The sequence below is a fragment of the Rhinatrema bivittatum genome, chromosome 10 (genome assembly GCF_901001135.1).
Source record: "Rhinatrema bivittatum chromosome 10, aRhiBiv1.1, whole genome shotgun sequence".
Lineage (NCBI taxonomy): Eukaryota > Metazoa > Chordata > Amphibia > Gymnophiona > Rhinatrematidae > Rhinatrema > Rhinatrema bivittatum.
The window spans coordinates 119,489,611-119,505,190 of record NC_042624.1 but is presented as its reverse complement, the minus strand read 5'-3'; the positions used below and the strand labels follow the sequence as shown (position 1 = coordinate 119,505,190).

Sequence of the window (15,580 nt, the reverse complement as noted above, 5' to 3'; positions counted from 1 at the left end):
TCAATAAGAAAAATTACTTTAAGATTTACATATCCAGATGAAATATAAAAAATCTCATATCAATATATATACATAGCTTTATAAAAATATAATATACCAAAAATTGAACAAGGTCATTAATGAAAAATTATTTTCATATTTGTATGAACCACATTCTGTTATTCCCATTTTATATTTACCGTAGTACCAAAAATTCACAAGTCATTGATGTCACCACCGGGTGAGTAGAAAATCATTATTTGAACCAATTTCAAAATATTTGGATTCACTCCTTCAACCTCAAGTAGTTAACACACCCTCATATGTTAGGGACTCCATTTTTTTTTACAATGCTTATCTGATATTGATGATGTACAGGATAATTGGTGGCTTGTTACAGCCGATTTTGCTGCTTTGTATACAAACATTCCACAGGAATCTGCATTATCCATCATCATTGAGACATTGGAATCCACTGAGGAGACCAGGGTTCAAGTCCCACTGTCGCTCCTTGATACCTTGGGCAAGTCACTTTACCCTCCATTGCCTCAGGTACAAACTTAGATTGTACCTGAATGTAATCCTCTTTGAACTGCTGAAAAAAGTGCAAAAAGTGGAAGATAAATCTAAATAGATTTTTGGTCCAAATTGTCCAGAATTGGATATTTTTGTTTTGTTGGTGAGATTGATTGATTTATTTATTTATTTAAATTAAACATTTTTATATACCGAAGTTCGTATGGACATCACATCGGTTTACATAAACCAACAAATTAAAGGTATATTGATGGGGTCTTCTATGGCTCCATGGGTTGCTTGCCTTTATGTGGAGTGTTTTGAACAGTGGTTTAATTCATTTGGAAGCATTTTATAGACAGTTTTTTCATTTGGCAAGGAGCATACCAGAAATTGATGTCTTTCATGCAATGGCTTAATCGCCAAGATGTAAATTTGAAATTTGAGTTTCATTACCACAGAGAAAAGATCTCATTTTTGGATATTATGGTTAAATTAAATAGAGAAGGGTTGAGCACTTCTGTATACAGAAAAGATACAGATAGGAACTCACTTTTACATTTTTCCAGCTATCATCCAAGAAATTTGAAAGAGAACATCCCTATAGGACAATTCCTACAGTTATGCAGATTGTGTACAAAAAATATAGAATATATTATTTATTTTATTTATTTATTTGTTGAGTTTTATATACCATCATTCGGTAAAGCCATCATAACGGTTTACAAGGTTCAACTTGCAATACATTTAACAATTGAGCAAAAAGTATAACAGGATGCATATTAAACACACATTAATAGAGCAACGAAACTTCCAACCAATTCAGAGAACGAGGGTACACCTTGAAGGTAATCAAGAATAGTCTATTGTAATGGACTGTGGAGTTTCTTTCTCAGTCAACCTTTATAGAGCAGCACTGTATGATGTGAATATATAGCTTTCCTTTTGGTTAGCTCAGTTAAAGTATCATTTGGCTTGTTTATTGTATGTTTCTTACTCTGTTGGTTTGAGGTGTGAGTTATTTTTTAATAAAGAGGTTGGAAATGTTTTGTGGGTTTGGGAGATACCGTAATTGAATGCTGTGGTTCACTATGAGGATGTTCTCATTTCGGTCAGGTTGGACAGAATAGCTCAGCATAGTGCGATTAGATGGGCTTTTTTCTGGTCAGCCTTAATTGAGTATTGTATTGCTATTGGATTGGTAGTTCTCTGTCAGGTTGGTTCGTGGAACGAGTCACTATTGCTCATTGTTAACGAAGGGGTTGTAAATGTGCTACGGGGTTTTCCAGTGCAGCCAGGTCATACTGAGTGATTTAACCTTAAAAAATCCTAGTTTGGAAATACTATGGTTTGTTCAGACTTGGGATAGATGTTATCGGGTGTAGTGAGAAATTGCAGTTTCCAGTTGGGTCATTTTAAAACCGGCATGTGCTTCTGAATTCACAGAGGTAGATCTTTAAAAAGTATGCTGGATTTTATAAGATACGCGCGTAGCTTATAAAATCCGGGGTCGGCACGTGCAAGGCTGCGCAAAATTGGCAGCCTGCGTGCGCCGAGCCGCGCAGCCTGCCTCCATTCCCTCCGAGGCCGCTCCGAAATTGGAGTGGCCTCGGAGGGAACTTTCCTTCCGCGTCCCCCCACCTTCCCCTCCCTTCCCCTACCTAAATCCCCTACCTACCTTTGTTGGGCAAGTTTACGCCTGCTTGAAGCAGGCGTAACTTGCGCGCGCCGCCTGCATCCCCCGGCACAGGCTGCAGTGCCGGGGGACTCGGGACCACCCTCCCGGCCCGCCCCCGGACACGCCCCCTCCTGCCCCTTTCACGAAGCCCCGGGACTTACGCGCGTCCCGGGGCTTTGCGTGTGCCGGCGGCCTATGCAAAATAGGCGCGCCAGCGCCCTGCACGCGTAAATCCTCCCGGATTTACGCGCGCAGGGCTCTTAAAATCTAGCCCACACTGTTTTTGTGACCAGGTGGTGACAAGAGCCCAGGTCGGCTGTAGCCTTTGAAGTATATCTAAGGTTGGTACTTTGGTTATGAATATATTGTCATGCAGCTTATTATATTTTATTTAGATGATTTTCACAGATGGTTAATTTTTTTGAGGATGTGATTGATTCCAGGCTGTTGAAGTATCAAATATGGGCATTATCCATAAGCAATTGTTTATTCTTATGGGTAAGTCAGTCTTTATATTTGAGAGTAGAAATATATACATACTTTGGGTAATTAGTTTAAATTTTTTTTTTTTATATTATGGAAAAATCACCTTTAATCCATTGTTGAACTGCGCTGCATTCAAGGAAATAGTTTAACAGCATGTACACCACAAATGTGAAGTTTTGTCATTTGTTGCTGGCTCTTTAATCAAGCGACCGACTTGGCGTTTTAAAAACTGGGATTTATGTTTGATCTACAATTTGTGAAAAACTGATAGTACGCAGGTCAAAGGATGAATCGTCTGATTTAAAATTGGGGTATTCATAGATGTTTCATTTTCAGCAGTCACACACAAAAAGAGACATATTCGCCAATTTTTACTTTATACATTTAGTGATTTATGGGACCATCATATAAACCCCTTGTTATCTTTCAGAGCCTTGCATTATGCTCCATAGATAAATAAGAGGGGTGCACTTTTAATCATAGGTCCAATTTTTGAATATTTTTAAGCATTTGTTTCAAACATTTTTGCAAAAAATTATAAGCGTTAAAAAGTGCACTACTTCATTGAGAGAGTTTTTTTTCCACCAAAGGTCATAAATGACGGTATAGCTAATAAAGTATATAATCATCAATATGGTAGCGATTAAATGTTAGTACAATTATTCCTTGCACTAAGAGTTGTAAATGGCACAAAAGCCATTTTATAACCGTGCTAACTTTTTTTGAAGTTAACACTGTTAACTTAAAAAAAAACGGGGAAGTAGTGCACTTTTTAACGCTTATAATTTTTTTGCAAAAATGTTTGAAACAAATACTTAAAAATATTCAAAAATTGGACCTATGATTAAAAGTGCGCCCCACTTATTTATCTATGGAGCATAATGCAAGGCTCTGAAAGATAACAATTAAGGGGTTTACATGATGGTCCCATAAATCACAACATTTATAAAGTAAAAATTGGCGAATACGTCTATTTTTGTGTGTTGGCTACTATATCATATTGCCCTTTAAGGCTTTTTTTGTATTATTGTATCTTATATGTTTTTATAAATGAGTATGAATGGTTGTGGTGGTTGGTGAGTATCGTTGTTTGAGTTTTTCACTGTTAAGGGGAAAATTTTGGTATATTGTATTTTTGTAAAGCTATGTATATATATTTATTGATATATGAGATTTTTGATATTTCATCAGGATATGTAAATTTTAATAAAGTAGTTTGCTTATTTAATCCAGTTCATAGTATGAAATCCTATAAGTAGTTACAATTAGGTAACAGGAAATGCCATTACTGACACCTGCACTCCATTGATTTCTATGGCCCATAGAAATGAATGGGCGAATAGGATTTGTTCAATTCAGGGACCCGCTAAAGAAAGAAATGGGGTTCCATTCATTTTAAACAAATGCTCATTCCCGCCAGATAGCCTAATAGTTGTTACTGTCTTATTTGATTTATGGACTTAGTGATTTCCTGCACTTCTCTAAGTAGTTTGTCTTGTTTGATTGCATAACATACTCAAAATTGTTCTTTAATAAGAATGAAAATTCTCCCATGAATCTTGTAGGTTTGGCAGATTTATTATTGTAATTATGAGGAAAAGAATAAAAGAGTTATAAATTTCATTCTATGAATACATTTTGTTTTAGGACAACAAACAAAAACCAGGGCTTTTTTTGTGAGAAGCTCGGCATTATTTTTTACGATTTTCATCATGGTTCAGAATGCTTTGAAGATTGTATCTTTTATTAAATGTTTCTGCAAATTATGGGTTTAGTTCCCTCCTTTTTTTAACCCAGGTCCCAAGAACAAGGTAGAAAATGCTTGCACTTGCAGCATGACATTACTTAATGGTATTCATTAACATCCTTTATCTTAGAAGAATGCTAACTCTATAACATAGCATAATAGATATCAGCAGGTAAGGCCCATTTCGCCACCCAATCCACTCAGATGCCCCTGCCTATTTTGTTGTAGGTTATCTCCTAGCTGCCTACTGTATAAGCTTGGCTACCCTTAGCAGGGAAGCATAGCCAAATTTGTCTGCTGCACATTTGATGAAACTTTCTGCTTCCCTCTAATTACAGTGCTTTGTAAAAGTCTTCATATCCATGTACATTTTTCACATTCTGCTGCCTAAAAATACAAACAAACGCATATATAGGAGTTTTTTTACTAATCTGTACAGCATACTCTGCATTTTTATTGTGAAAGAGCAATTATCGAATTATTCTAAAAGTATAAAAGTATAAAAGTCTAAAAGATTAAAAAAATAGTCCTGATTGCAAAAATCTTTATGTCCTTTGACTCTGTATTTTGTGGAAGCCCCTTTTGCAGTAATAACAGCCATAAGTGTCTATCAACTTTGCACAGTGGTGGTATAGATTTTGCTGTTGGTAGAAGAGCTTAAGTTCTTTCAAGTCTTCAAGTTTTTCCACAGATTTTCTGTTGGATTCAGGACTGGGAGCATAAAAACTTTATTATCAAAATTTACATACCTTTTACCATAAAAATATATCCAAAACATCACTAACACTCACCCATTATACACATGCACATTCATTCTTCAATATTAAAACAATGTTACAATATTCAATCATAACATACCCTGTTATACAAACTTATTCAAATTATATTTTTTCATCAATAACAGTGTTATAAACCCTTATGGCTTTTGTGCCATTTACAACTCTTAGTGCAAGGAATAATTGTACTAACATTTAATCGCTACCATATTGATGATTATATACTTTATTAGCTATACCGTCATTTATGACCTTTGGTGGAGAAAAAAACTCTCTCAATGATTATTAAATCTTCAATATGTAGATAACCAACAATTTCTCCTCAATTCCTATATCTATTATATGCTGCCAGCATCAGTGCTGAAATCTTTCCACATCTTCAACTGGCAACGATTCTCCCTGTATGTTATTCACCCATCGACCTTCGATGTTAAAATCTTTTCTCACATGTCTTTGAATAACGACGATTCTCCCTCCATATGATCATCAATGAGACCTTCATTCAATTAAGCTTGCTGCTATAAAGTTATATGGCCTCTAGCTTAATTGTATGAAGGTCTCATATTTATTGCTAATGCTTATGTGGTGGTTTTATTAATATTTTGCTAAGTATTGTACCTCCATTTGTGGTTCTTCAAGGTAGGATTATTTTATATCTCACACATTGCTTAGCATTGAGATCAGAAAGTTCCACTTTAGTCTCATCTGATCATAAATCTTCTCCACATGCGTGCAGTGTCCCCTAAGTGTTTCTTTGCAAATGCTACATGACACATCATAAATGTAAAAAATGTGCAGGAAAAAATTAGTGCCCATAAAACATGCTTTTATGTGCATTAACCCTGACTTTATGCTTATATCAAATATTTATGCACACAAACCATGATTTAGGAGAGAAAAACATAGTTAATTTGCGCAATAGTGTTTGCATGCAAAAGTCATAGTTAATGTACACAAAACATGATTTAGGAGCATAAACCATGGTTCTGCAGAAAATGAGTTGTCCCCCTAAGAGTTATGCACATAAAACACATTTAAGTTTTATGTGCATAAATGCGGAGTATAGGACCTCGACACCATGAAATCCAAGTTTGATCCTACAGACTAACCCTAGCCCCAGAAACTTTACTCCACGTCTGACCAGGAGTTAAATTTCCAGCATTAAGAGAACATGAGTAAAGCCTATGCACCTCTCTACATTGGGGAGTAATAGCTAATGCCTTGATTAAAATGGGATTTGTATGCAGGAGTCATAATCTGTACACGTTTTTGCTACATTGAGAGTACAGTTATGTGTACAAAAATGTGTACAGAACCACAAGTTGATATGTGTGCATAGCCTAGTGCACCCTATTTCATTGTGGCTTCTGGTTTGTGACCCCAAATAGGGTAAGAAAATCAGTGAAGTCAGAAGAAACAAAGCTGCTTTCTTCCTGCATCCCCTTATGGTTGTATGCTGGCCCCTCCTGGATCTCCATGCCAGTCGACAAAGGTAGTCAGTATGTGCCTTGTGAGAACTTGCCACAGCACAATAGATACACAAGCCCTGTCCTCTCATCTTGTGCGGACTACCTGTTAGATTGGAACTGTGAGAGGGCCATTGACTCGCAGCCTTAAGCTGCTGCTGTTGTTGCTGCTTACCTGCCTTATGTGAGTGGAATGACAAAGGGAGAGGAAATGGGATATTATTTTGTCTGGGGTCGAATGCATTTTCAAGTGTTAAAATGGGGTCATATTTTCTAAAAGTTTAGGTAACATTGTTCTCTTGGTAGAAGCTATTTAGAAATGGGCATGTGAGAGGTCACATTCGCCTTTTCAAAATATATGCATTAAGCAGTAATTACAAGTAAGCAATTATCCTTTATGGGAAGCATTTTGATTACTAGTATGTGGTGCCACAAAATATATTTTATGATATTTAGTTCTGCATCTTTTAGTAGATAGTCATGGTATATAAATGTTCTTTTAAAATGTTTGTTTTTCTTCATTTTTCTAGGAGACTTTGATAGGACCCACTCCCTTACTGTTCAGGAAACTGAGTAACCCTGACTTATTTTCTTCTTCGGGAAAAACTAAATTGCATCGTCAGCTTAGTCAAGATGATTGTAAACTGCGGAGGGGTAGCTTGGCCAGTTCTCTGACAGGTAAGCTATTTTAGAGGAGAACTTCTGTAGATTTTCCAAGCATATTACGATACATGAATATTGTAATTACAAAATAAGGCTCTGAATTTGGAAACAGTATAATTTTAAGAAGTATTCTTTTTGTGTACAGTATATGTAATGTAATATTGCTATACTGGGAAATGTTATGTCTGTAGTAGTAATAAAAGCTAAATTATTTCATCATTTATATAGTGCCTTAAATCTTTTCAACATATATATAGGTACAATGAATCCATGCCCTGAAGAGCTTACTATGTGTGTGTATTTTAGAAGACAAAAAGACTCCTGGGTAAGGAGAAATTTTTAGTCCGTCTGCGGCTGGCAGCTTTAGCAGTGTGGATAGAATAAATGAACAGTGTATGAAATTGTTTTTTTTCTGCCATCATTACTGTGTTACTATGTCGAGACAGCAGGAGATAAATAATAAAGATAACCGTAAGAAGGCTTTTGATGGGAGATACTGAATTTCAACTCTGGTCTCCTGATTCCTAGCCCGTTAGTCTAATCACTAGGCTATTCCATCTCACATCCCCTCTTTCATTGACTTCACTGTATTTCGATATAGTAAGATCCTGACATCAGAAGCGAGAATCCTACTATTGCAGTACTGTTGGAATCAATTATAAGCATATGTTAAAAAATGCAAAAAAACAGAACTAATTTTCAAAATGGATGTCAACATAGTAACACAGTAGATGACAGCAAAAATAAGACCAAATGACTAATCCTGTCTGCCCAGTATTCCTGTCCACACTACAAGGATATTTATCTGTCGACAAGCAGGGCTGAATTAGTCATGATGTGGGTAATGTCATTGGTGGCACCAAACAGACCCCTTTCTAGAAGTTCTAGAAGAACTTTTAGCTCCACTGAGCATGTTTGGGAATTCTTGCACGGGCATTACCTTGTGAGCCTCATCAATCTTTTTTCATCTGAACACAGCATAGATATGTACTCTTTCTGTGGTTTTTCTTCAGTTCTCTTCACTTTTTGGTATTTTTTCGCTCTAAAAGTTGTTTTGCTGCCTCAGCAATATTTCAACAGTACTTTTCAGGGCTACTGGAAAACAACAAAGGAGGAAAGAAAATTAAAGATACTTGCCTCCTGAAGATGTCCTGCAAAAAGAAGGCCAGAGTAAGTGGGTTCAAAAACTGAATTTGAAGCAAGGTGTACTGTCCATTACAGATGGACATGAAATCTGTTACATTGCCTGGGATGGAGCATGACCAGGCCAACTGCTATAGTTGCGGTAGGACGTCCCCATGTACATAATGCACCAGAGCTTATAAAATGGAGGAACTGTGTAAGTCTCTTAGAAATTGTAGATTCTCCTCTTCCTCCAGTGCAGCATTGTCTTCCTCACTGGGAAGACTTGAGCCAGAGCTCCTCAAAAATGTCCCCTTTGGAAGGGCAGGCTGGAACCTTGGGGGTCAAGGAATGCTGATTGGCCTGCATTGAAGAAAAAGCGTTGTTGCTCTGTGGAGCAGCCAGAGCAATCAGCATCAAAAGCACTGGAGGATGGTGATGCATATTGCACTGGCTGCCGTCGTGCATATGGAGTGTCGATGGCTGTCTACATATGCATCGGCGCAAGCGAGCTCGGTGCAGTCTACGCATGCATCAACACATGCTCCAGTCATGCTAATTTGGGGCAGTCAAAGCATTCGACCACTAAGCCATCAAAGGATCTTGCATCACCAAAGCATAGGCATTGTCACCTCTGAGACTTAAAATGTTGATGCATGAATTTGAGTTGCACTCAGGGCCTTGAGCCTTAGACAGCGGTGTCAAATTACTGATAAAACTTTATGCAGGCTGTTCAAGATCAGTAGCAGAGGGAGATAGTCTTTACATCAATAAAGTTGGTGGCAGAGGGTTTGTACTTAGAGATGCCATATACTATATATTCTCTGGGGGTTCTTACTTCTAACAGGCCTCCAATTCAAATACAGGAGCCTGTTCTAGTCTCAGATGTAGATTGAGTCTTCATAACATTTTGAGTCAATTCAAATATGGTATCATTTTATAGAGACTGCTCTAATAAGGGATCTTCAGTACAAGATGAATTTATGTTAAACCTCTGAGAGCGAGGATGCTTAGTGCAGAAAGAAAATGTTGAATAAATTATAAATAAAATTGGACTTGTGAGTAAAAACAGTATGTTATGATACATGCTGAGTACTTGAAGGTCCTACAAAAATATAAAAAAAAGTTTATTGATGTAAATGAAGAAAAGAGATTAGCGGTGGAATAGATCAATAAATATACTACTGAGTGACACAGTTGGTTGTGGTGTTAAGGTTTAGTCCTCAGATTAGGGCTTTGGTGATTGGACTAGTCTCAGATGTTCCATCACACACTCCAGGTCAGAGGACATGTCTGCCACTCGACTAAAGAGCGGAGCTGATAAAAAAAAATTCTTTCCTTCTTTTGCAAAAAAGAAAGGAGGAAGCTTTATCTCTTCTCCTCTATCTGATATTGCTAGCATCCTTCCACAAGAAGGCAACTTGGTATCCCCAATTCAAGTGAATACATCATCAGAACCCCTGTTACGAAGTTCTTCTACTTAATTCATTTGCAGCGGAATCAGGTGTTCAGAGGTCATATACCAGGACTATTCTCCGACGAAACGATTGAGGGACTATTTCCTCCCCATGAATCACTGTTTTCATCATTGGGGTTCTGGATTAGTGTTCCCACATGCTTAGGTTTGGAGGAGGGATCGACAGAGCACCCCCCCCCCCCCCTCCGGAAGACATACCTTACTCAAAATTCTTAGATAAACTAGGAAAAGTGCTAGGAGTAAATGTGCGCAAAAATAAAGATTCTCACACCAGAAGTCTTTGGTCTCATCCAAATGTTAAATACCTCAGCAGGACTGGCAATTATACCAGGTCACAGTATTCTGCATTCCCTGTAAGTACCCGGATCAGTCCAGACTCCTGGGTTTTGCCCCCCCTCTAGCAGATGGAGACAGAAGTTTAACCAAACAAAACTCCGCCTATATATAGGACGGTGCCACCTACAGTCTGGCAGTATTCTTCTGTCTCCAGCAGGTGGAGGAAGTGCAACACCTACAGTCTGTGCTAGGGCCTAGCTTATTGTTGGTGACAGGATAGTTAGATCAGATACAGTTTTTTGGTAGCTAGGAAATAGGAGCATTCGTGTGCTGAAGACTGCACAGTGTGCCTGCAGGTCACAGATTATGCCTCCCAGGGGGTTGTGAGGTCCTGAGGGGACCATCCCCCCTAGTTTCAGAGGCACCTGAAGTACTGTGGGGTACTCTCCAGTTTGCCAGCTTGTGGAGGTCACTGGGGGTGATACTGGGGAGCCCGGCTCACTCCCCCCAGCCTGATACAGGACCCGGAGGCTTGTGCAGGTATTTAAAAGATTAAAAAAAAAAATCTTTTGTTTGCAGTCTTTTAACTTCCTGTGCTCGGCTCTCCCTTCTCTTCGGTTTCGGGGGTTCAGTGTGCTCCGTTTTTGCTCTTTGGTTAGTTGGGGAGGGCGTTTATGAGTTGTCAGCATGCCGCGCCTGGCCGCATGTAGGGCTTGCAGCACCGCACGGCTGAGGTTGTTGTGTGACTGCGTTTGTGCGGATTGTCTCCCGGGGGGGGAGAAGGAGCCTCCACGACCCGAGGTAGGGTCTTTCTCAGGGTCCACATGGTGACCGGTGCGTTCGGGGACCTGCAGCCTCCGGCTCGTTCCCGCAGAGCGTGGGAACGGGCGCCATTTTGAATGAACTCTGAGCAGCATCTCAGGGAACGGGCGCCATTTTGCCTCCGATTGGGCCGGTGGTCTCCGTGGAGCAGCCTGCGATTGCGGAGGAGGACATTCCGCCTCATTTGTCGTCACAGCATAAGGTCCCTGAGGGGAACAAGTCGGCGAGGTCTGGTCTCTCGATGGCTGAGGACCTGGATGTGGCTGGGGATGATATCTCCTCTGATTCCTCCTTTTCTTCTGACTTTGTTTTGCTTATGCACAAGGCCTTTAAGGCTCGGAGGGCTGGAAAAAAGAGGTTGCATAGTCAGGACTCCATTCTAGGGTCCTGGAAGCGAGTTAAGACCACTCAGGATTATACCAGGTCACAGTATTCTACAATACCTGCAGATGAAAATGTGGGAATACCCCATCTCCTGTGCCCCAACTCTAAGAAAGTTAGATCTTAAAATCAGATATTTGTGCTCTGATATGAGAGTTCAATATTCAAGCAGGGAGATTAATATGTCCTCCTGAGAGTTGGCCATGAATAGCCAATTGTCTAGGTATGGGAAGACTTGGATTCCCTGACAAAGTGTGCTGCTACTACAGCTATGCATTTGGTGAAGACCCTTGGAGCTGCTGAGAGCCCAAAGGGGAGTACTTTGTATTGATGATAGGAAAAGTCCATCCTTAAGCGAAGATAATGCCAGTGGATGGGGTGGATGGGGATATGTGAGCATATGTATCTTTCAGGTCAAGAGTGCACATCTACCCCCCCTTTTGGATGTGAGGAAGAATTGTGCTGAGGGAATTCATATTGAATTTCTCTTGGAGCAGATGCTTGTTTTGGCTTCTCAGATCCAGAATGGATCTCAGTTCTCCAGATTTCTTGGGGATGAGGAAGTATCAGTAGAATCCCTGTCCATGCTGGAATGCAGGGATCTACTTCCAGACAGAACGGTGTTAAATGAGACAGATCTGGATTGAAAGCAAACAATGAAGAAGAGATGGTAGCCAGGAGAAACAAACTGTATCCTGATTCTATAATTTTGTGAACCCAATGTTCGTTTTTTTGTTTTTGTTTTTTTAATTTTGGCACTCCTCCAGAAAGGCCTGGATTCTCCCCCTGACTGGAGAAGGCAGTTGAAGTTCTGAAGAGATCAAAAACTCGGCCCAGGCTTGGGCTGGACTTGTCATGCTACTTTACGCTGATGGCACTCACACTGTCGTAGACAAGCTGGAAGTAGTAGTTGTTGAGTAGGATGAGACTGAAGCTGGTTTCTTTGAAAAGACTAGAAGGGGCATCTCTGGAAGTAAGGTCCCTTGAAAACATAGAAGGAGCCAGTCAACGAGAACTGATGTTCAAATCCTCTGGAGAGGGACTAGATCACTGCATTTTCTTCTTTTATTTGAGCAATAGTTTCTCAGAGTTCCTCTCCAACAGGTATTTCCCTAAATAAGGATCATTTATTTATTTAAAAATCTTTATATTCTGCAACTTCCAAATTCAAAATTTGTCCTGGGAGAACCACATAAGTATATTCAGAATACATAAGTATCAACAAATATGGCAAACACCCATATTTTGCATAAACATTACAAAAATTTATACATCTTATTAATACCATATGCGTCTTAAAAAGTCAGCTTTTCATAAACACTGTCCTATGTGCTTCTGGCTCTCAACCAAGCCATGTGTCTCACTCCAATAGCTGTTGAGATTTGTGATTATAGAATCAAACAATTCATTGACAGCTTGGAGAAGATTGCATATGCACTCTCAGCATCTAGGGAGAGGCTGTGGATAATAATTTCTGCCTTCAGTAGGTTGAAGAAAGGTTTTCGCTTTTTATACAATCTTGCAAGTATTGCATCAAATAAAACTGGTGAGAAGATATCTGTGCCCTTAGCATGGAGCTTTGAAAAACTTTCTTCCTGAAATTGTTGAGTAATCTGGGATACTTCCCTGGTGGAATATTGGAATAAATTCTTTTTTTCTTTGCTCTTTTTAAGATGGATGGATTCTTTGCAGTAATTGGACCACTCCAAAACCTTGCAATTTTTGTACTCTATTACAGGCAACAGAAAGCCTTGAAACCCCAGCCTCAAACTCTAGGGTTGGGTTTTTGACTGTATTGCAAAGGACATAGCCAAGTTGCCTGTATCTGGGATGATGGACCTGCCGGTCAAGAGAAGGCTTCAGTTCTTTGCGAACCAGTGTCCCAGTGTAACCTCAGACCAGTGGGTTATTTCCATCATCCATGAGGGGTACCAATTAAACCTATTGGGTATTCCACCAAATGGCATCCTTGAGCCCATTCTTGGAAGTACTAGTAGTGGAGCTCTCCTCCCTCTTAATGGCCAGATCCCATCTCAGCCTGTTACCACAATTGGATTTCATTGGAGCCCTGCTAGACACGCCTCAGGCCATGGCCTTCCTGGCCTAGCAATGGGCCATCAACCTGATGGCCATCATGGCAGAGATTCAACAGTGCCAGCAAGTGTTAGCTTGGCACATGTTGAGGCTGTTGGCCCTTATGGCCGCAACAGTGCATGTCATTCTCTTGGCACGTTTTCACATCTGAAAGGCTCGGTGGACCTTGATGTCACAGTGGTGGCAAGCCACTCAGGACCTCCTGGATTACATCAGAGTGACTCCGTCTCTCTGGGACTCTTTGTCCTGATGGCAGCAAATTTCAAATCTGGAAAGGGCAGTGTTCTTCCAAACTTTTCCCACCCAAATTGTCCTGACCACGATGCGTCCACCTTGGACTGGGGAGTTCATGTGGATGGACTCGCACTCAGGTCATATGGTCCGCACAGGAACCTCTCTAGCAAATCAGTTTCCTGGAGCTCCAGGCGATCAGGTACGTGCTATGGGCTTTCTACAATGTCACATTGTGTCCAACACAATCGTAATTTCTCTCAATTATTGTGGACGGTATTGGATTGGGTTCAAGTACCATCACGGGGAGGCAATCGTGTAGATGTATTAAATCGTAGAGAAGCTTTTTGGATATTCACACTGGTTACGCAGGCACCAGATGGGCTCAATGAAGAGTTGGATTGGAGCTCTCTTGTTAGACTCTAAAGATGGACCTGATAGTCAACTACATTTTCATTCTGCCATTAAATGCTATGGACGGACGTAACTGTAACCTGCATTTGAGACTTTCAGTGAAGGTCGAAACAGCAAATTGTGTCTTGGCCCAGTTTTTTGATTTTTGCGTGATGACAGACCAATAACGTGGTTTTACATTGCATAAGATGAAAAATCTATTGACCTTTAAAAATGGCGTCAGCGTTCAGCTTCGGTACTGAACTCAGCGGAAACAGAAGTCTATGCCGCCGGTAAAGAGATTATCAAATCATAGAAGCATTGCCGTACCTGGGAGCGACATGGCCCCTTGAAGATTTGGCTGCACAACGAAGAGTCCGATCGTTTAAAGGAGTTTATATCCCCTGAGGAAAGATCCGTGAGGATCTGAAATGCGGCCACGTTGGGAGCTTGAACGGCTATACAGATAAGTTGGTGTCAGCTTTTTTAAGAGAAGCGCAATTAATATGTCTGTACAGTGCAGTATCATAATTTAGCTTCGGTTGAAGCGGACTTAAGATCTATCACATTGACACGGCATACTGTGTTTGAATTTTTAAATCACTAATTCCACGAAAAACATTCACATAAAAACATTTGGCTGGTGGAGGTTAATTAATGATTACAAATATATAAATTTCCCGATATGGGGGTAAAAGAACAAAGTATGAAACTTTCTTCTCTGGCTAAAAAAAATGTATTTTTGAACATTTTTTTTTTACACATTTAAATTGAGTTACTCAATTGAGATATTTAATCATTCATCTGAAGTACCAATTGCAAATATATATGATTTCATGAGGTGATTTGTTCATGGCAATTTTTAAAATCAATATCCAAGCATCTGAGCTGCAAGGAAGATGGGGCAAAGAAGAACTTTATGGGCCGTACTAAAAAAAGACGATGGGGCATCCATTTTTATTAGCATGGTTTACAGGCCTCCAAGTCAAATGGCAGTACTAGACAGAGATCTGGTTGAAGACATCCAAAAGATGGGTAAGAAGGGAGACGTAGTGATTGTCGGAGATTTTAATCTGCCGGATGTAAACTGGAGAATCCCTTCTGCGGAATCTAACAGCAGTAGAGAGATAGTGGATGGCCCTGCAAGGGGCTCTGTTCAAACAAATGGTAATGGAGCCTATGAGGGAGGGAGCTATACTAGATTTAGTGCTCACTAATGGAGATAATGTCTTTAATGTCTGGGTGGGTGCCCACCTCAGCACCAGTGATCATCAAATGGTATGATTTCATATCACTAATACGATACGGAGAAATCGCACAAAGACCCGGGTTTTGAGTTTCAAAAACACGGACTTTGTTGAAATGGGGAAGTACCTGGAGGAAGAACTAGAAGGCTGGGAGAAAACAAGAGCTGTGGAACAACAGTGGGCCAAACTAAAAGGAGCAATTACTGAAGTGACTAATATATATTTT

General features: G+C 39.9%; 1 protein-coding gene across 1 annotated transcript in view; it reads left to right on the top strand.

Annotated features, from left to right (window-relative positions):
• MAST2 (microtubule associated serine/threonine kinase 2) overlaps positions 1-15,580 on the top strand; it is a 360,153-nt gene that overhangs the window by 9,469 nt on the left and 335,104 nt on the right. The window contains 1 exon segment of the mRNA XM_029618685.1: positions 7,179-7,326. Coding sequence (XP_029474545.1) covers positions 7,179-7,326 — 148 coding nt within the window.